Source organism: Pseudonaja textilis, chromosome 6 (genome assembly GCF_049901715.1).
Source record: "Pseudonaja textilis isolate UNSWEBS1 chromosome 6, rPseTex1.2, whole genome shotgun sequence".
Lineage (NCBI taxonomy): Eukaryota > Metazoa > Chordata > Lepidosauria > Squamata > Elapidae > Pseudonaja > Pseudonaja textilis.
The window spans coordinates 7,029,467-7,051,109 of record NC_141995.1 but is presented as its reverse complement, the minus strand read 5'-3'; the positions used below and the strand labels follow the sequence as shown (position 1 = coordinate 7,051,109).

The window sequence follows — 21,643 nt, the reverse complement described above, 5'->3', positions numbered from 1 at the left end:
CCAGAGTTGTCATTCCGGCCTCGCTTCGCACACCAGTCTTAGAGGCACTACACGAGGGTCACCCGGCATCGTCCGGATGAAGGCGTTGGCTCAGAGTTACGTCTGGTGGCCTGGCTTGACGACGACATCGTCAAGTGGGTAAGCACTTGCCAACCCTGTCAGGAATCCAGACCATCCCTCCAGTCACCACCCCCACAAAGTGGAAAGCGCCAACGCGCCTTGGTCAAGGCTTCACATTGACTTAGCGGGTCCAATACACGGCAAGACCTTCTTGGTGGTCGTAGATTCATACTCTAAATGGATCGATGTGGCCCAGCTATTCACGACCACCACTCAAGCGGTTACCAAGGCCTTGACCCGTCTATTCATGACACACGGGCTACCAGATACTATAGTTTCAGATAATGGCCCCCAGTTTGCCTCTACAGAATTCAGCTGTTTTGCCTCCAATCTTGGCATCTGACACATCTTCACGGCCCCTTTCATCCTGCCAGCAACGGATTGGCAGAGAGAGCCGTTAGGTCCACAAAGGAAGCGTTAGCCAGATTCAGCAAAGAAGACTGGCATCACAAACTCGCCTGCTTCTTACTAAGCCAACACTCAACCCCTTGCATGGTCACCAACAAATCCCCAGCTGAACTTCTGATGGGTAGATGCCTAAGAACTGTGTTGGATAGGCTCCACTCACTATTGCCCTGACACCCCTCTTGCCTCGTCGACGGGGGTCAGAGATTTTGTCTTACAGGAATGTGTTTTTGCGAGGAGCTATGCCGGAGACCCACTTTGGATTCCTGGGGAGATTGTAGCCATCACCGGTCCCCGGTCGTACAGAGTCCAGCTGGAAGACGGCCGCATCTGGAGAAGGCACCTGGACCAGCTAAGGAAGCGACAGGGTACCTCGCCAGTGCCGGATCGTGGGCACAGGTCAGCCCCCAGGTGCCTCACCAAACTCTCATCGCAGACCAGTCCAGAGGCTCCTTGCCACCATCACCCGAACCGAGGGAGCAGGCAGTAGACCGGGACTGCCCGATGGGTCCTCCGCCTGAACCATCTGATGGGGCCACGGCACCACCGGCCAGAAGCACTTCACCGGTACCAGCACAGGCCTCCGAACAAGTTCACACCCCATCATCAACCCTACCTGTTCCTCCGAACTCTGAGACACTTGGCAGCTCGCCCGAGTTACGACGCTCAGGGCGCCAGCACAGACCACCCGCTTATTTAAATGACTATGCATGTTCGCATCTGGGGGGAAGGGGTGTTATGTCCCTGGAACTTGCCAAAGTCCCCACCCAGGTCCGTTCATGCTGCGGGGGCGTTTGCTGCCCCTCATTGGCTGGCTGCCCTCGACAGCCGGCTATAAAAGCCAGCTGCAGGGTTCGGTCAGCCGCTGATCGCTGTGAGCCTGCTCCAGGCAGGGCTAACACGTTCAGTCCTTTATTTCTTAAATAAAGTCTTGTTGCATCCATGCCCTGGTCTAGCCTCTCATTGCTCAATCTACAACAGATATCATAATATTAAATATAGCAATCCTAGACATTAATAACAGTCATCATATTGTTTACATCTCTATTTTAACATACTTTCTACATTTCACTGATCTCCTTCATTTGTTTCTAACTTCCATTTTTCTTCTCTAACCATCAATAAAATAATTCCCATGTCATATCATATTCAGTTTGTTCTTTCTCCTTAATTGCAAGCGCTAACCTGTTCATTTCTGCACGTTCTAATATTTTCCTAATCCCATTCTCTTCACTGGAAAAGCATATTTTTATGCAGTAAACATGGAGTACATCTGCAGTTGACTATATGATATGCAGATATGTATCTTGCAAATTATGGATTACACTCAGAAGGTGTAAGCTTTACCTTTCAAATGTCATTTGAACTATTGAAGGTACAGATAACAGATAACAGATAATCAGAGTTGGGACCTTGTAGGTCATCTAGTCCAACCCCCCATCCAAGCGGGGGAGACCCTACACCTTTTCTGACAAATGGCAGTCCAATCTCTTCTTGAAGGTCTCAAGTGATGGCGCTCCCACAACTTCTGAAGGCAAAGCTGTTCCATTGGTTGATTGTTCTCACTGTCAGAAAGTTTCTCCTTAAAAAGGGGGGGGAAAACAAACAAACAAACAAAAAAAGAGCATCTTTTACCCAAAATCAGGCAAAGCAGGCAGCGAGATTGAGTTCTGTGATTCTGCTCACAGAATCACAGATTCCCTCAGAGATCTATCTTTCTGCCATTGGCTACCAGTGTCTGTCACAAAAAACTCATAAAATTTGCTAGCAAACAAACTCACAAAATTAACTCACAACATACCATGTATGTAAATATTGAATTTTTTATAAAAAAAAGAGCAACTTTTACCCAAAATCAGGCAAAGCAGGCAGGCAGATTGAGTTCTGTGATTCTGCTCACAGAATCACAGATTCCCTCAGAGATCTATCTTTCTGCCATTGGCTACTTGAGTCTGCACTGAATAATAGAAGCTTCAGTCCTAAGGAAGGTTTCCTGCTTTCTAGCTAATCTAAATCTCCCGGCACAGCAGAATAGCTGATGGCTGGGGGAGGGGGGGTGAAAAGAAAAATAGCAACTTAGCAGGTAAGGTTGCAGGTAAGGAGTGAGTGGGCGGGGAGGGTTCCTGAGGGCTATATGGGCGGCACAGCCTTGTGTTCCTGCACAACCTGGATTAATTGCTTTGGGGGGTGCTCTGGGGGTGACATTTCTCCGCAGACCACTGAAATTTTCTCATGGACCACCAGTGGGCCACGGCCCACCGGTTCGGTGACCACTGGTCTAGTCTATAGATTGAGGGCAATAGAAGAAAGGGATGACAGAAAATGGGGTGGCTGGATGGAGTCACTGAAGCAGTTGGCCTGAGGTTAAATGGACTCCGGGGATAGTAGAGGACAGGCAGGCCTGGAGGAACGTTGTCCATGCGGTCGCGATGGGTTGGACACGATTTTGCAACTAACAACAAGAAGTCTATTTCTGACAACCTCCATCGATAAAGCACCCACAACTGATTCATTGTTCTCTTGTCCAAAACAAATCGTTACAAAACATGCAAGAATTCTCGAGAGAAATATTTCAGATGACAAACGTAGTCAGCAAGGACTATTGATAGCAGACTTTGTTAAATCAGAGATTTTAACAAAATTGTTTTGACATTGATCTGAGTTTTAAGCATCTCTCTGAAATGATCATTTGCATAATCCATCCACAGAGCATGCAGGACTTTTAATTTGTGCAATTGCTTTTCATGCTGAGATAAGCAGAGAAACCCTGGCGTAAACAAGTAAAAATCTGTCAAAATATTTATAGGACATTAACCAAGTGATAAATTCCAAGCGACGTTTTGAGGAGGCTGCCATCAAAACCTCAGGAGAAATTAATAAAGGTTTCAGATCATTTGAAGTAAGCCGTAGACCTGTGGTGATCCAGAAATTTATTATTATTACATCAGGCTGAACCAAGGAGGACTTCAGGAGAAATCAAGTAAAGGAGTCAGAAAAAAAAGAAAAGCTCATTTATAAGGCTGACCAGGTTTGAAGATGTCTTGAAACCTAAATTGCTTCTGGTTGATGTGGAAAAAATTCTGGTCTGAAGGTCAACACACCAAACTGTTAACTAAATTGTAGATCATGGGTCTCCAAACTTGGCAAATTTAAGACTTGTGGACTTCAACTCCCAGAATTCCCCAGATCCCATTCCTGGCTGGCCCTGCCCACCCCCCCGCCCCTCCCAGGTGTCCCCACCTGGGCGTGGGATGCAAATATTTTTTACTACCAGTTCTGTGGGCATGACTAGGTGGGCATGGCCATGTGACTGGGTGGGCGTGGCTTCTTCTTCATTTTTGTGCAGCACATTCCCCCTGTGCTCCATTTTTTTTTTTTTTTGCCTCCTGGGCCTCAGGGAAGCCTCTTGGGAGAAGAAATAAGACAGCAAGGGGGATCCGGGCACAGCTGATGGTCAGGAGGAAAAAAAAAATATGGGTTCAGATGAACCGGTAGCATTTTTTTTTTACTACCGGATCGCTTGAACCGGACCGAACCGGTAGAATCCTACCACTGGTCCCCATGCAACCTGTTTTGGATGCAGGTAAGCGCAGGGCGTGCATGGAGGCTCGGGGGAGGGTGAAAAATAGGCCTCCCAGAAATTCAAGAAGGCCAGAAATGGGCCCGTTTCTGGCTTTCAGAAAGCCTCCGGAGCCCAGGGAGTCTGTTTTCACCTACCCGGAGGCTCGGAGAAACTGTCCAGAGCCCGAGGAGGGCAAAAACACCCCCTGCCCTGGTGCAGGGGGATGACTAGGCCACGCCCACCATGGCCACGCCCACCCAACAATCAGGCAGAGAACCCTTTGCTAAAAAATTTTTGAAGCCCATCCCTACGTCTAATCCAAACCCCCTGATTAAGCAGGAGATCCTACATCATTTCAGACGGTCCAAATCCTTTTACGTCCAGTGATGAAGCAGATAACAGATAATCAGAGTTGGAAGGGACTTCCAGATGAATACTGACGGATGCTGGTAAGCAGAGACAGAATTTCTCCTGCACCTTATTTTCCTCCCCAAAACTAAACCCAACCGCATGGGTATCCAGCTAGTACATGATATTGGTGTACTTGTGTGCGTAATTACTTTGGGGGTTACATGACAGCTTGGCATTGGGGGTGTCTATGAGTCCTAGTGGACAATCACTTAAATATGAGCCAGCCATGTGCTGCAGCTGCCAGTTCTAGGCTGAATGAATAGAGGGATAAAATCAAGATCACGTGAAGTGTTAATACCATTTTATAAGGCCACACTTGGAATACTGCATCCAGTTTTGATAGCCACAATGTAAAAAAAGATGTTGAGACTCTAGAAAGAGTGCAGAGAAGAGCAACAAAGATGATTAAGGGACTGGATGATAACACATACGAAGAACGGTTGCTGGAATTGGGTATGTCCAGTTTGTTGAAAAGAAGGACGAGGGGTGACATGATAGCAGACTTCCAATATCTAAGGGGTTGCCACAAAGAAGAAAGAGTCAACTTAGAGCTGCCACAAAAGTCAGCACAATGCAAAAAAAAAAAAAAAAGATGTTGAGACTCTAGAAAGAACGCAAGGAAAAGCAACAAAGATAATTAGGGGACGGAAGCTAAAACATACAAAAACGTTTGCTGCAGTGATGGTACTCAGCCGGTTCGTACTGGTTCAGGCAAACTGGTAGCTAGAATTTGGTGTGGATCACCCAGACTGATAGTAGCTTCTGGCTGGCCACTCCCCCAACCTGGTCGCTGCTCACTCGCTGGCCCCACCCACCGAATGCCCGATGCTCGCTCACCCCGTCTGCCCGATGCTCGCCTCCCCAGTCACTCCTTAAGGTATTTCTTTCCTTTTTTTTACCTCCTGACAATCAGCTGTTCCTACAAACAGCTGTGCCGGGACTCCCCTCACTTCTTACTGCTCTGCCCCCTCCATTTTTTGCCTTCCTGAGCCCCAGGGAAGCCCTCTGGGAGCAAAAACGCCCCCCTGGAGGCTCCCCTGAGGCCAGGAAGGCCCAAAGAACGGGGTGGGGGTGGTGCTGCAAAAAAAACCCATGCCCACCCAACCATATGGCCACGCCCACCTAGCCATGTCCATAGAACCGGTAGTAAAAAAATTTGAATCCCATCACTGGTTTGCTGGAATTGGGTATGTCTAGTTTAAGGAAAAGAAGGACTAGGAGTGACATGATAGCAGTGTTTCAATATCTCAGGAGCTGTCACAAAAGAAATAGCGGGTCAAGCTATTCTCCAAAGCACCTGAAGGCAGGATAAGAAGCAAAGGATGGAATTTAATCGAGAGAAGCAACCTAGAAGGAAGGAGGAATTTCCAGACAGTGAGAACAATTAATCAGTGGAACAACTTGCATCTCCAGAAGTTGTGACTGCTCCATCACTGGAGATATTTTCAAGAAGAGATTGGACAACCATTTGTCTGGAGTGGGTTTTCCTGCTTGAGCAAAGGGTTGGACTAGATGACCTTCCAGGTCCTTTCCAACTCTTTATTATTCTGTTATTTTGTACCCCCAATTCGCCCTCTAGGGCAATAGAAGTTTTATCATATATTATCTTTTATCAATTTGTTCCATTAAAGGCCTTTCCAAGCATTTTGTGACGCTATGTTGTCTTCAGGGATATACACTAAGGAAGAAAAATTGGACAGATTACATTCACTTTTAATTTTGCAGGCTTCTTGGGTACCAAGCTATCATTTTTCAAGATCAAAATACATTGCTTTAATACAATTGCTTCCATAATGATTCACTGTAATTTAAAAGGAATTATGAAGTAGCTCAGAAAGATTTCATCTTAGTGGGGAATTCCCAGGGCTGTATCACACACCCCTCACAGGCAACTGATTCCTTAGAGAAAACATTTAATATCTTCTTAATTTCAGTTTTCATTTTATATAATAAGTTCCCAGTTATTTATTCAGAGCTTAATGTACTAAATAAGAAAAGAAGTTGACTCCCAGGCTTCTTAACAGATAACATAAGAATAGAGCTGGAAGGGAAATTTGAGGTCTTCTAGTACAACCCCCTGCCCGAGCAGGAAATCCTATGCTGTTCCAGACAAATTGTTGTCCAATCTCTTCACTCTTCTCTCCAGTGATGGTGCACCCACCATTTCTGAAGGCAGGCTGTTAATTGCTCTTATCATTAGGAAATTTCTCCTTAGTTCTAGGTTGCTTCTCTCCTTGGTTAGTTTCCATCCGTTGCTTCTTGTCTTGCCTTTTGGTGCTTTGGAAAATAGTTTGAAACACACACACACACCCATGTCTTTATAAGAGTCCCTCAAATATTGGAACGGTGCTATCATGTGTCCCCTAGTCCTTCTTTCCATTAAACCAGACATACCTGATTCCTTGAATTGTTCTTTGCTTGTTTTAGCCTTCGGTCCCCTAATCACCTGTATTGCTCTTCTCTGCACTCTTTCTAGAGTCTCCACATCTTTTTTTATGACGTGGCGACGAAAACTGCATGCAGTATTCCAAGTGTGGCCTTACCAAGGCATTATAAAGTGGCATTAACACTTTACGTGATCTTGATTCTATTCTTCTGTTAATACAGCCTAGAATTGTGTTGACTTTTTGGGCAGCTGCAGCACATGGCTGGCTCATATTTAAGTGATTGTCCATTAGGACTCATAGATACCCCCAATGCCAAGCTGTCATGTAATCCCCAATTGCTTTCTAAAACAGGGGTCTCCAACCTTGGCAACTTTAAGACTTGTGGACTTCAACTCCCAGAGTCCTTAGCTCAGGAATTCTGGGAGTTGAAGGCCACAAGTCTTAAAGTTGCCAAAGTTGCAGACCCCTGTTCTAAAGTCTTGTCAAAGGAATGACCCTGCTGATACCAAGAGCTATCAACATTCCTAAGAGGTCTGTAAGGGGCATGCATAAGTGCACAATTGTGCTTACCCTCCCTGTCCTATTGTCCCTATTTATTCATACCTATTTCCTGTATTCTTACTCATGTTTATACTTATACCTATTATCTTGTAAGCGATTGACAAATCAAATCAATAAATAAAAATAATAAATAAACATCCCTTTAGGATAGTGATATTACATGTCAATCACTCAACCATGAAAGGTGAAAGGTATTTATTGCTCACAGAACATAAACTGGCAATTAATTTCCACAGTGCTGATTTATTTATGGTAGGTGGAATCCTGCTAAAATGAGCCAAGATTAAAAAACAAATCAAATGCTAACAGTTTTCCATGTGTTTTCACACCTTCCTTAGCAGGTTGTGTTCATTACTACTTATAATTTTACACTCTCAGACAAATCTTGGAATGAAAGAAGTCATAAGTACTCCCCAGATAGGTCTGAATAGTCCTTAAATGAATTGTCGTAATTCAAGGACTATGGGATGGATCTCCCTCCTCATTGGGTGGGTACGCAGGTAATTTTCTCTCTCTTTCTCAGCCTCTTAAACTCAAACAATATTTTTTGTCATTCTGGTTTGTACTGGAAGCCTATGATCTATTGTACAAAACTTTTTAATTCAACAGCCAGGTTAATTATGTTGTGTGAACATCGTTTCTTTAACATACCAGGTAGTCCTCGACTTATGACGACAATTGGGCTGGGAATCTATGCTGCTAAGTGAGAAATTTGTTAAGTTTTGCCCCGTTTTACGGCTTTTCTTGCCACTTTTGTTAAGTGAGTGGCTGCAGCTGTTGAATTAGGAACACGGTTGTTAAGTGAATCTGGCTTCCCCTTAACTTTGCTTGTTGGAAGGTCACAAAAGGGGATCACACAACCCCGGGACACTGCAACCATCATAAATGTGAGTCAGTCTGCAAGCATCCGAATGTAAATCACATGACGGTAGGGATGTTGCAACGGTCATAAGTGTGATGAACAATCCTAAGTCACTTTTTTCAATGCCTTTGCAACTTCAAACGGCCATTAAATGAACTATTGTAAGTCGAGGGCTACCTGTATTTTCCATTCCAGATAGTCCTCCATTTATAACAGTTTGTTTAGTGACTGTTCAAAGTTTCAACAGCACTGGAAAAAAATGACTTACGACCGTTTTTCAAACTTACAACTTTTGCAGCATCCCTCATATCACGTGATCCAAATGCAGACATGTGGAAAATGACCCATATTTATGACGGTTGCCATGTCCCGGAGTCATGTGATCCCCTTTTGCAAACTTCTGACAAGCAAAATGTCAACTCATGAAACATTTTGTATACACGTTTTATAGTTGTCAACAGAGAGGAGCAGGGGGAGTTTCAAAGAGCAGGCGGCAGTGTGGAATCGAAAGTACATTCCATTCATATTTTCTTCAAAGGCTGATTAGATGACTGAAGCTTCTACCACACAAAAATCTAACTGGAGAGCATGAATGATGACTCTTGGCTATGAACGTGTTTTGTTGGATGATACACAAAGTGTGGTGAGGGAAGCAGGATCAAAGGTGACAGTGAATTACATATTTCAGAGTTGGCTACGCCTAGGCTAATGCTGGCATACTAACTTCTAATAAAGCCTTTGAAGTTTTGGGAGTATGCCTCAAGGCTCATGATTTAATTGGAGTAACTGCCAGAATCCTGGCACAAAGTATCAACTCATAAAGCATTCCTGGCCTGCTCTTCAGTTGCCATAGTCAGGAAGTGGGAGAACTGATGGAGAAGCTCGGTTGTTATGACCAGAAGCACATTCCACGCATACCTTTCTCCAGTTTGCATCCCAGGTTACTAGAGCAAGCCAGAGAGACATGTTTTCTACAGCCCGTGAAATTGCTCCGTTGGAGAATGTGATTTATGACACACCCAGGGAGGAAGAGGGAAACAGGGTCATAGGTGGGCAGTAAATTACATGGGGCAGAGCCGACTGCACTAGGGAAAAATGCCGACATGTTGCTCCTAATAAATAATTGGATTTCTTTTGGAACTTGGCTCGAGGCTCATGAATTAATTAGGGCGTCCGTTGGAACCCTGACACAAAGTCAATGCGAGGAAGCTAGATTCACTTGATAACTGTGTTACTAATGTAACAATTGCAGTGATTCACTTAACAATTGAGGCAAGAAAGGTCATGAAATGGGGCAAAACTCATTTAACAGAAGTCTCACTTAGCAACATAAATTTTAGGGTCCTAAGTTGAGGACTGACTGTCCTTTTGCACATTTCAAGCGTTTGGGGAAGGGGCATATTTTAGCAGGATAGGAATGCCTTAAATTGAACTGCACCACATTATGTCAATTTGTAACATGACACCAATTATGTAAATGGCATTGTTGCCTTGACTTACAAAATCACCTCATTTGCCTAATGACCTCATGGGACAAACGATGCAAATTAATCCAAATGTCATTATTTGCAGAAAAACATTACTACGAAAGTGGTGAAAATTGTACAGATGTTGGACTTTCGTTGATGTTCAATTTATTTATTTATTTATTTGAATTGAGGTCAATTAAGTTGAATTTTCATCGAACCGTCAGTGAAGCAAGAAAGACTAAGGATGTATAAGTTATATGGACAATACACACTTTTAACCCACTGAAAGATCTTCTGAGTAAATTCAAACAACAACCAAAGCTCGGGTAGTTTTAAAATTTAGTGAAACATGCAAGCCCAGAAAATGTGGCACCCAAATTAGCAATAGCAATAGTACAGGTAATCCTTGACTTACAACAGTTCATTTAGTAACCGTTCAAACTTACAATGGCACTGAAAAAAGTGCCTTATGACCATTTTTTCACACTTACAACACTTACAAGTTGTGGCCACTTCATCACTGGAGGTTTTCAAGAAGAGATTGGACAACGATTGGTCTCAAATGGTGTGGGATCTCCTGCATGAGCTGAGGGCTGGACCTTCAAGAGCCTTTCCAACTCTGTTAATCTGTAATCAGTTTTTCTTTGTGTGCTGTGTAGTTTTTGTGCCTTTCGCATTTCAGAATGGCAGGTAATTACTCTGGCAGTTTTCAACAATTTTAGTCAGCCAAAACCACAAATAAACTAAAGCCCAGTAATTTGACAGAAGCTCAGCGTAATAGTAGCCAAATTATCCGAGCCCAGCATTTCCTGAGGTAATTGCATATTTTCACCTATTTTCTTGCAGCAAAAAAAAAAAAAAAGAGATGTAGCCAATCTTTCTTTCTGTCAAAGGTAGCTCAAGGTGACAAATTGCTCAAACGTTCGAACATATCTCGCTGTGATACAGGTAGTCCAATTACAATTGTTTGCTTAAGAACCAAGGCCCACATAAAAGGTATTTGGCAACCTGGACTTGAAGTCCCAGTGGCTTCCTTTTTTGTGGTCACATGATCAGATTTTGGGCATTTGATAACCAGTTCACATTTATTGCTGTTTGTTGGGTCCTGCACAGAGGTGGTATTCAGCAGGTTCTGACCAGTTCTGGAGAACCGGTCGTGGAAATTTTGAGACCTCCACTAAGTCTGAAGGAAACTGGACACATTTATTATAGTTAATTGTGGAAATTAATATAAGACCTCTTTGGGAGACTGAATTTACTATATTTAATTAAACAACAATTGATTGGAGATTAAGAAACAAATGTGGACATTTGCCCCAGAGTGATTTGTTTATAACGTTTCAGACCATTGGGGATACATAATGTGTTATAAATTTTCTGTGAATGGATTACAATAACAGTCTGCTAACAGAGAGTTTTGAAACTTTAAGTTTGTTTTGTTTCACTAATAAAGGTAGTCTTCCACTTACAACAGTTTGTTTGATATTTATTTATATCCCACATTTATTATTTTTACAAATAAGTCTAGGCGGCAAATATATTCAACATACAATTTCTTCCTCCAATTTGCCCCACAACAACAGCCCTGTGAGGAAGGTTGGGCTAAGAAAGAGTAACTCGCCCAAAATCACCCAATTAGCTTTCATGCCTAAGGCGGGACTAGAAAGCACAGACTCTGGCTGATTGGTCCAAAGTCTCCCAGCTGATTTTCACACCTAAGACAGGACTAGAACTCACAGTCTCAGCTGGCTTTCATGGTTAAGGTAGAACTAGAACTCCCAAGCTTACATGCTTTTAAATGTGCCATATTTTTATGACCTATTTTATGCCTATTTTACTTGCTGAGTGTTTATATGTCTATAATTTGTAGGTGCTTCTGACACAAATAAAAAAAAATAATGGTTACCCTTCAGAATGAGAACCTTAAAAGTGGCTAACAATTGGCATACACCAATGTACCTTTGAAAAGTTGTGTGATTTCAATGAAGTTGTATTATTTCCACCGATAGTGAGTCAAAACATCAATCAGACAAATAGTTCTCAAACTTTTGAATACAGACTACTTATCCAGTAGTGGGATTCAAATTTTTTTTGACTACTGGTTCTGTGGGTGTGGCTCGATGGGCAAGGCAGAGGAAGGATACTGCAAAATCCCCATTCCCTCCCCACCCCGCTAACCTGCTTTCCCGCTCCGTTCTCCTGTGCAGGGCAACCAAAGAAGACCGAGCTGATTAGCTGGGACTCAGTGGGAGGCAGAGAAGAGATGGGAGTGGGGCCAGTCAGAGGTGGTATTTGCCGGTTCTCTGAACTATTCAAAATTTCTGCTGAATCTGGCTGAATTATAGAATACTTATAAATACTTATTCTACTTATAGAAGAGAATAGAATACTTTATTGACCAAGTGTGATTGGACACACAAGGAATTTGTCTTGGTTGAACAGTTTTGAGGGAATTATTTGTTTAGCAGAGTGATGGCATTTGGGGAAAAAACTGAGTCCTCGTGTCTAGTTGTTCTGATGTGCAGTGCTCTATAGAGTCGTTTTGAAGGAAGGAGTTGAAACAGTTTATGTCCGGGATGTGAGGGGTCTGTAAATATTTTCACAGCCTTCTGTTTGACTCGTGCAGTATACAGGTCCTTAATTGAAGGCAGGTGGGTAGTAATTGTTTTTTCTGCAGTCCTAATTATCCTCTGAAGTCTGTGTCTGTCCTGTTGGGTTGCAGAACCAAACCAGACAGTTATAGAGGTGAGATGACAGACTTGATAATTCCTCTGTAGAACTGGATCAGCCGCTCCTTGGGCAGTTTTAGCTTTCTGAATTGGTGCAGAAAGAACATTGTTTGTTGTGCTTTTTTGATGATGTTTTTGATGTTAGGTGTCCATTTTAGGTCATGTGATATAGTAGAACCTAGAAATTTGAAGGTCTCTACTGTTGATACTGTGTTGTCTAGTATTGTGTGGTGTTCCCACAGTATTGTAAGAGGTGGTAGTATAGGAGGGTTTCTTCTAAAGTCTACCACCATTTCTACGGTTTTGATTGTATATTATTTCTGTCAATAAGCAAGACAGTGGTTTAGTTAGTTTTGTCCCATTTAATTTCTTTTTCACTAACATCAAAAACATCATCAAAAAAGCACAACAAAGAATGTTCTTTTATATGAATTTTCCAAAAATAAAATGCGAAAACGGAATTAACTTTTTTCATCATTTTATTATTACAACTTCTGGAACCCTTTCTAAATACTATGTTTTAATATACTCTCTTGCGTATGGATACGCAGTTTGTTTTCCCTTCATTAACACTTTCCCCCATTTTTATATTCCGTTATTATAGTATACAGTAAGATTATTAAAACAGTTTTTAATAATTTTAAAATCAGGTGAGAGGTATAACTTGCTTTCCTAAATGCTGTTTAGAACTGAACTGTCTATTATATAATACGGTATTTCTGGAAGTGTATTATATAATAATTCCAGCCTCCTGCAGAGTTTTCCCTCGAGCCTTTGGGAGGGCAAAAATGGCCTCAAACGGGCCAAAAATCAGATGGGAGGTGAGCACATGCACAGGGCAGGTAAAAGGGCAGGCCAGGGGTGTTGTGCACGCATGTGTGGGGAGGCGCATTGCATTGTGGGTGCCATCACGCATGCATACGCTTTTGGCAAACACCAACAAAAAGGTTGACCATCATTGACCTAGCAGTTAGAAAGTGAGCAATCATAAGTAGATAGATAGGTCCCATTTTGTCGAGGACATGAAAGGAGCCCCCAACTGGGTATCCCGCTGCAATGGTGATACCACTGGCTAATCTTTTCAACCTGGAAGTACCTTAGGATGCTTCTGTTATGAATATGACAAATCTAAAATCTAGCATGGAGGATACAACAGAGTGGTCAATGTCTGGAATACTCTACCTGACTCTGTGGTTTCTTCCCCAAACCCCAAAAACTTTAGCCTTAGACTGTCTACTATTGACCTCACCCCTTTCCTAAGAGGTCTGTAGGGGGCGTGCATAAGCACACCAACGTGCCTATCGTCCCTGTCCTACTGGTTTTTTTTCTTATATGTATCCATTTCATGTGTTCATGACTATATACTTATACCTATTATCTTATAATCGCTTGACAAATAAATAAATAAAAATAAATAAAATAAATTCTGGCTTCTAAGTAAGCTTTAGGGTTGTTGGTGATAGTTGAAAACATTTAGGGTAGCCGAAGACCAGAGAAATTGCAAAGATGAGAAGCTGCTTTCAATGATACCAGCATAAGTATAAGTAGTGGTTAAGGGATAGGATATGAGATTGCAGGCCTGACCTTGGCCTTAGAAGCTTACTGGGTATTTGGGGGCCTATAGGGAGTCCTTGACTTACAACTAGTTGCTTAGCAACCTATGTGGCGAGTTCTTATGACCCAGTTGTGAAGTGCTGGTGGCTGTACTTCGGCTGCTCAACAATACAGCTGCTTTTATAAGACGCTTGACACACCCCACAGTCATGTTGTTGAAAACTAGCAGTTACTTCCGGTTTTCAGCAACACTCGGCCAGTTCGTATTACAACCACGAGGTTCACTTACTACTACCACAAAGAAGAATTGCATGATTGACCCGATTTATGACCATCATGACTTATGTCCATAATAAACAGGCTCTATTATATCAATAGCACTTATACTTATATACCGCTTTATAGTGCTTTCCAGCCCTCTCTAAGCGGTTTACAGAATCAGCTTACTGTCCCCAACAATCTGGGTCCTCATTTTACCCACCTTGGAAGGATGGAAGACTGAGTCAACCTTGCGCCTGGTGGGATTCGAACTGCCAAATTGCAGACAGCCAGTACTCAGCAGAAGTAGCCTGCAGTACTGCACTCTAACCACTGCGCCACCAAAGCTATTATGGTTGTATCTTGGGGACTACCTGCATTTCTAGTTTGCAACATGAGCACATAATGAAGAACTTAGCTTCTTTTGAGGAGGACTTGATCTGTGTACTTGTGGTCTGTGGATTAAAATTACTTCCAAATGCTGAAATGTATCTATATCTCTTTTTGTTCAGTAGGATTGTAGGAGACAAAGTGATTTACATCAGTTCAGTTTGAAACAGAATTTAGGACTGCAAGTTATGCCTCTCACCTGATTTTAAAATTATTAAAAATGGTTTTAATAATCTTACTGTGTACTATAATAATAGAATATAAAAATGGGGAAAAGTATTAATAAAGGGAAAACAAACTGTGCTTCTATACTCAAGAGAGGGATTAAGTTATTTCTCCTTATGTTTTGAGTTCACCGAATAAGCCAACTGGGAACAAATTCTCTAAATCTTTTATGACTTATGCTACCCAGCTCAAAGGGAATTCTTTATAAACATCCCAAAAGCATTTCTCCTAGGTTTCAATTTTACTTTAGTTAAAACGTATTATTTAGAATTGGTTCCAGAAGTTGTAATAATAAAATGATGAGAAAAGTTAATCCTGTTTTTGCATTTTATTTTTTGAAAAATTCACATAAAAGTTAAAAAGAAATACAATTTTTGCGTGTGTCTAATCAAACGGCCAAATAAAATACATGTAGTGCTTGGCTTACAGTTGATCAAAGTTACAATGGCACTGACAAAAGTGACTTATGACCATAGTTCACATTTATGTCCATTGCAGCATCCCCATGGTCACATGATCTAAACTTGGACGCTTGGCGACTGGCCCATATTTATTGCAGTATCCCAGGATCTTGGGATCATCTTTTGTGAGCTTCTAACAAATCAATGGGGAATCCAGATTCACTTAACAACTGTGTTGCTAATAACTACAGTGATTCACTTAACAACTGTGGTCAGAAAGGTCATACAATGGGACAAAACTCATTAAACCACTGTCTTGCTTATTAACAGAAATTTTGGCTCTATTGTGGTCATAAGCAGAGGTGGTATTCAGCCAGTTCTGACTGTTTCTGGAGAACTGGTAGCAGAAATTTTGAGTAGTTCGGAGAACCGGCCAACCACATCTCTTCTCTGCCTCCCATTGAGTCCCAGCTGATCGGCTGGGTCTTCTTTGGTTGCCCTGCACAGGAGAATGGAGCTGGAAAGCAGGTTAGTGGGGTGGGATTCAAATTTCTTAACACCCGGTTCTGTGGGTGTGGACTAATCTGTGGGTGTGGCTTGGTGGTCATGTGACTGTGTGGGCATGGCTTGTAGGTAAATATTGTAAATATTTATGTAAATATTGAATTTTTTTTATAAAGAAAGAGCAACTTTTACTCAAAATCAGGCAAAGCAGGCAGGCAGATCGAGTTGTTCCCAGAATCACAGATTCACTTAGTGATCTATCATTCAAGCAATCTGCTACTTGAGTCTGCACTGAAAACATAGAAACTTCAGTCGTAAGGTTCAGCTCTGCTTTTAGATTAGCTAGAAAGCAAGAAATCCAAGGATTTCCTGATTTCTAGCTAATCTAAATCTCCCGGCACAGCTGATAGTTGGAACAGCGGATAGTCAGGAAATAAAAAGAAAAATGGGCCCATGCCAGGTAAGGAGTGAGTGGTGGGGCCAGCCAGTGGTGCGATTTGCCAGTTCTCTGAACTGGGCAGAATCATAACCGGTTCTATAGAACTGGACCGACCAGGTAGAATCCCACCCTTGGTGGGGTGGGGTGGGAATGGAAATTTTACAGTATCCTTACCCTGTCATGCCCACCAAGCCACACCCACAGAACCAGTAGTAAAAAAAAAAATTAAATCCCACTACTGGATAAGTAGTCTGTATTCAAAAGTTTGAGAACTATTTGTCTGATTGATGTTTTGACTCACAATCTGTGGAAATAATACAACTTTGTTGAAATCACACAACTTTTCAAAGGTACATTGGTGTATCCCAATTGTTAGCCACTTTCAAGGTTCTCATTCTGAAGGGTAACCATGATTTTTTTTATTTGTGTCAGAAGCACCTACAAATTATAGACATGTAAACACTCAGCAAGTAAAATAGGCATAAAATAGGTCATAAAAATATACCATGTTTAAAAGCATGTAAGCTTGAGAGTTCTAGTTCCACCTTAACCATGAAAGCCAGCTCAGACTGTGAGTTCTAGTCCCGCCTTAGGCATGAAAGCTAATTGGGTGACTTTGGGCGAGTCACTCTCTCAGCCCAACCTACCTCACAGGGCTGTTGTTGTGGGGCAAATTGGAGGAAGAAATTGTATGTTGAATATATTTGCCACCTAGACTTATTTGTAAAAATAATAACAGTGGGATATAAATAAATATCAAACTGTTCAGTGGTGGGATTCAAATTTTTTTACTACTGGTTCTGTGGATGTGGCTTAGTGGGCATGGCAGGGGAAGGATACTGCAAAATCCCCATTCCCTTCCCTCCCCACCTCATTAACCTGCTTTCCAGCTCCGTTCTCCTTTGCAGGGCAACCAAAGAAGACCCAGCTGATCAGCTGGGACTCAATGGGAGGCAGAGAATAGATGGGGTTGGTGGGGCCAGTCAGAGGTGGTATTTGCCGGTTCTCCAAACTACTCAACATTTCAGCTACCGGTTCTTCAGAACTGGTCAGAACCTGCTGAATACCACCTCTGGAACTGTTGTAAATTTGTATTAGTAAAAAAATAAAAAATAAAGTTTCAAAACTCTCTGTTAACAGGCTATTATTGTAATCCACTCCCAGAAAATTTACGACACATTATCTATCCCCAATGATCTGAAATGTTATAAACAAATCATTCTGGGTCAAATATCCACATTTGTTTCTTAATCTCATCTCCTGTCAATTGTTGTTTAATTAAATATAGTAAATTCAGTCTCCAAAAGAGGTTTTATCTTCCAATCAATTTGCAAGGAGAAGTAATTTCCACAATTAACTGTAACAAATCGGTCCAGTTTCCCTCAGGCTTCGCGGAGGTCTGGAATCTGTTCAACTCTTGTTTTAGGGAGAAAAAAAATAAACAGCACTATATGAGATAATAGTACTTGACTCTTGCTCAAAAAGGATCATGAGCTTAGGTGAAATAGACTTTGAAGAAGATAAATAAGATTCATGGCAGCAGCTCACCTCACAAATTATCACCTTTGTGAACTTGTCAGGGGCTTAGATTGCTAGAAAGATAAATGCTACCTTTCTTGAAGTATTGGAACCATGTGGAAATAAAATGCTCTTTATTAATAGTCATAGAGACCAGAGAGAGAGGTCTCTGAATGTGAGGCTGGGGTTTTAATGAGTCTGTGCTGAATGTCATCATCATCTAAATAATTCAACTGTTATGACACACATCAAAAAACCCAGAATTTAAAGTGGACATTGGGTTGCTAGAAACAGGCCTGGATATATCTGGGGTCTCTTTATGAATGCAAATTTCTGCCCTCTGAAGAAGAGTCAGAAATGTGATATTTAATTCAACATTTCTCCAAAGCTTGTTTCAAAATTTAATCACCTTTGGGAGATTATTTGAAAAATTGTATTTTCTATCTGTTGTGCTCCAACTCTAAGAGAAATCTCTAGGCATTATAGATAAGGATTCTTTTAGCTGACATTAAATATACATGGAAAGTATGTAGTTCAAGAATGTTAAAGAATGCCATAATCTTAATGGTTATCTTTAAGAGTTCTTACTATTGTGGTATAAAATGGGGGGAACCCTATTCTGTTTAAGTACAGAAAGAAGTAATTTAAGTTTCAGAGATAACTTTACAAGATTAGTTACCTGCAGAATTTTCTTTTGCTTAGTGTTTTATCTAGAATAACTGAGAAGGCATAGACTTGATGTGCAAACCTGATTAATGGAATAGGTGGGGTTACAGCATATATGAAGGCACAAACTGCTTAGTTAGAAAAATAACTTCCTAGTACTATGAGGAACCAGGCGATGGAACCAATGACTTGTTAAAACTCAAACTTTCCCATAAATGGGGAATTATGGTCCCTTTATGACTTGTGAACTTGAGCTACCAGAATTCCTGAGCTGGCTTCTGGGAGTTGAAATCCGCAAGTTATAAAGGGGCCATAGGTTTCGACCCCTGACTTATAGCAAAAGGTGGAGAAATACTTTCATGCGATGCCTTGCTCAAGAGAGAAATACATTTTTTCATCAAGTCCCATCTGTTGGGTTTCAACTCCAAGATATATCATAGATTAGAATTGTTGGCACTGAAATTTAACATCTGGGAAACACATAGTTCAGGAATCTTCGTTTAAGAATGCTTCAGTTCCAGTTCCAGGAATAGTCTTCCTTTCCTCATTGTGCCAAGCTAGACACCTCATAAAAAGTTCTAGTGCCTGAATAGTGTATTATACCAGGATTATAGGTAAAACACAAACTGCCAAACTAAGCCAATATAGCTGAAGAATGAGGAACTGACAAAAGATGAAGTTCACATTCATTTAAACAGAACATGACGTCTATGGGAGATTGAGTCATTATGGGAGATTGAGTCATTCAGGTCATAATTGTCTCAAAGGTGCCTTTTAAAGAGTAAATTGGGGCTTTTCTTTGAAGAGGTTTCACTTATCATCCAAGAAGCTGAAGCTGCTTGGATGAGAAATGAAACATCAAGGAAAAAGCCCAGTTGCTTCTTGAAAAAGCATTTTGGGACAACAGGTGGTGACTCAACAAAAGCTGTGAGCATGACCCTTCCTACAATAGGTTAACCCTATATTCCCCATTTATTGATTTCCCTCTAAAGGGTTAAAGCTACTATGGCTTTAAGAATCCCCGGTTTAAGAACAGCCTTACTTTTTTCTTGTAACTCCTCAGAGTTCAGCCCCCTTTAGCAAGGCCTACAACAAGTTTTGATTACTTAACTCTAAACTCAATCATGGTTAATCTAGAAACCAGCATGAGTAAGCTTTCTGTAGGATTAAACAAACACATTCACACAATGCAAATCATTTATTTATTATTTTTTTGCCAAGATAAACTGCATAAATCAACAGGACAAGGTTTAGGTGCTCTCGCTTAAGGTGAGCTTGTCAAAGAGGTATTCTCCCATGCCATTCTGGGGCAGCCCCAGGCGCTTCAGATTGGTACAGTGGTCTCCCAGGAGCTTGATGGCCTTCACTTGTTCTTCCAGGAATTCATTCTCCAGAAAGTCAGAGAGCTGAGGGGGAAACAAAGTTAAGTTTGTTAGGTTTAGGAGAACATCTACAAACCTTCAAAACTAGCTTCCATGTTCACTTCTAAGAAAAGTCCAGAGACAAAAGCCACACAGGACCTTCCTTTGTAGCATCTACAGCTAATATAGTTAAGCTATCTGGGCCTAAAAAACCATGAAGACACAGGCCTTCAAGAGCAGTAGCATTCTAGATACATGTAAAACCATGCCTACTTAAGTTTTCCCTTTAAAAATAATGGAGAAGTCTACCAAAGCCAGCTTTGGTCTTGCCCATCTTTCTATCTTTCCCCGTTGCCTCAGTTTATACTTACATGAGGGTCTGCTTTCTCAGTTGCCAGCTTGTGCAGATCCAGCAAAGCCTGGTTGACCTCTTTCTCTAGCTGCAGGGCATGTTCCAAAGCATCTAAACTGTTGCCCCATTCATCTTTCTCTGGCTTCTGTGTATTAAAAAAAAAACAGGTTTTGTGGTTAGGTACATCCATGGAAACGTTACTATCAGAGCTTATTCTACTACCCGCTCTATCCCTTTCATGAAACTCCTCCCAGGGGCTTTGTTTTCTCACCTTGATATCCTGCAACACAATACGTCCTCCTCGCTTGTTTTGGTATTTCAGAAACTTGTCAGCATGTTCTCGCTCTTCCTGGGATTGTTCCTTCAAGAACTTGGCCAGATGGCTTAAGGCTACATCATCACGGTCAAAGTGATAGGCCTAGGAAGGAACCAGAAGGAACACGTTAGTAGATAATTTCTAGGAGTTATCTAAACTTCCTAAAGTTTCTAAAATAGATACTTCCAAAGAATCTAAAGTAGACTCTACAAATTAAGCTTTTATCAATTGCTTGTGGGGGTGTATATTCACACACTATTGAAAGAAACTCAGCTGAATAGCTTTCCAAGGCAAGTTGTAAATTGCTGATATACTGCTAAGTAGAATTGACAAATGGTAGGCTTACTGCTACATAACAGGTCCAATACTTTCATACTTTTAAGAGTCTTTTCCTGCTAAATTACTACATTACTCTCAGGTTATTAATTCCATTGCAATCACACCATAATTTAACAGACCTAATTACTGTTCACTATAAATGTAGGAGTTGCTTCTATAGTTTATAGTTTTATGTTCATTGAAGGCATTTCTCTGTAAATCACTTAAGTACCCAGAAACACTTCAAAGTACCTTATTTCTCAAATGTTACTTACTCCAGACTCCGTTGCAAAGACCCAGAGGCTCCAAGAGATAAAAAAGCATTGGAGTTTATTATTTCTCCACCATTAAGGCTTAATAGAGGTACATTACAACTAAGCCTTCCAGTTTAAAAAGAAGCCAAAGCCTGAGCTTGCCCAAGTCAATAAAGAAGCAAACATTTCCCACTGAAAGTAAATTCAGAGTAACTTACCAAGGACAAGTAGACATAGCTAGCATGGAGCTCAATGTTCACCAAATGGTTTACAGCAGCCTCACATTCAGCATGGTAGTTCTGACGGATTTGAGAAGTCATCGTGAGAAGAAGAGTTTCTTCCTAAAGTTCAGAGGGTCAATGGGTGGAAAAAGAGAACACCCACTTGGCCTTATATACAATATATAGAGGTGGGGAACCAATTAGCAATAACATTGGCCAATAGCAAGCGTCTCCAGGACCAACTGACCAATTGGATTTAGGGATGGGCTGATGAGGACCAATAGAAACTTGGCAGAGTCCTGGGTCCAGGTGCAGCTCCTGGTTTGATGATATATCCAATAGAAAACCATTTGTTCCTCA

At 41.5% G+C, this 21,643-nt stretch overlaps 1 protein-coding gene across 1 annotated transcript; it reads right to left on the bottom strand.

Moving 5' to 3' along the window:
• Positions 1–19,667: 19,667 nt before the first annotated feature.
• Positions 19,668–21,420, bottom strand: LOC113447122 (ferritin heavy chain A-like). Its single transcript, XM_026717137.2, has 4 exons — positions 21,281–21,420; positions 20,446–20,592; positions 20,194–20,319; positions 19,668–19,867 (listed from the first exon to the last, which is right to left on the bottom strand). The coding sequence occupies exons 1-4, from the start codon at positions 21,380–21,382 to the stop codon at positions 19,712–19,714; spliced, it is 531 nt and encodes a 176-aa protein (XP_026572922.1). The 5' UTR covers positions 21,383–21,420; the 3' UTR covers positions 19,668–19,711.
• Between the last annotated feature and the right edge of the window lie 223 nt (positions 21,421–21,643).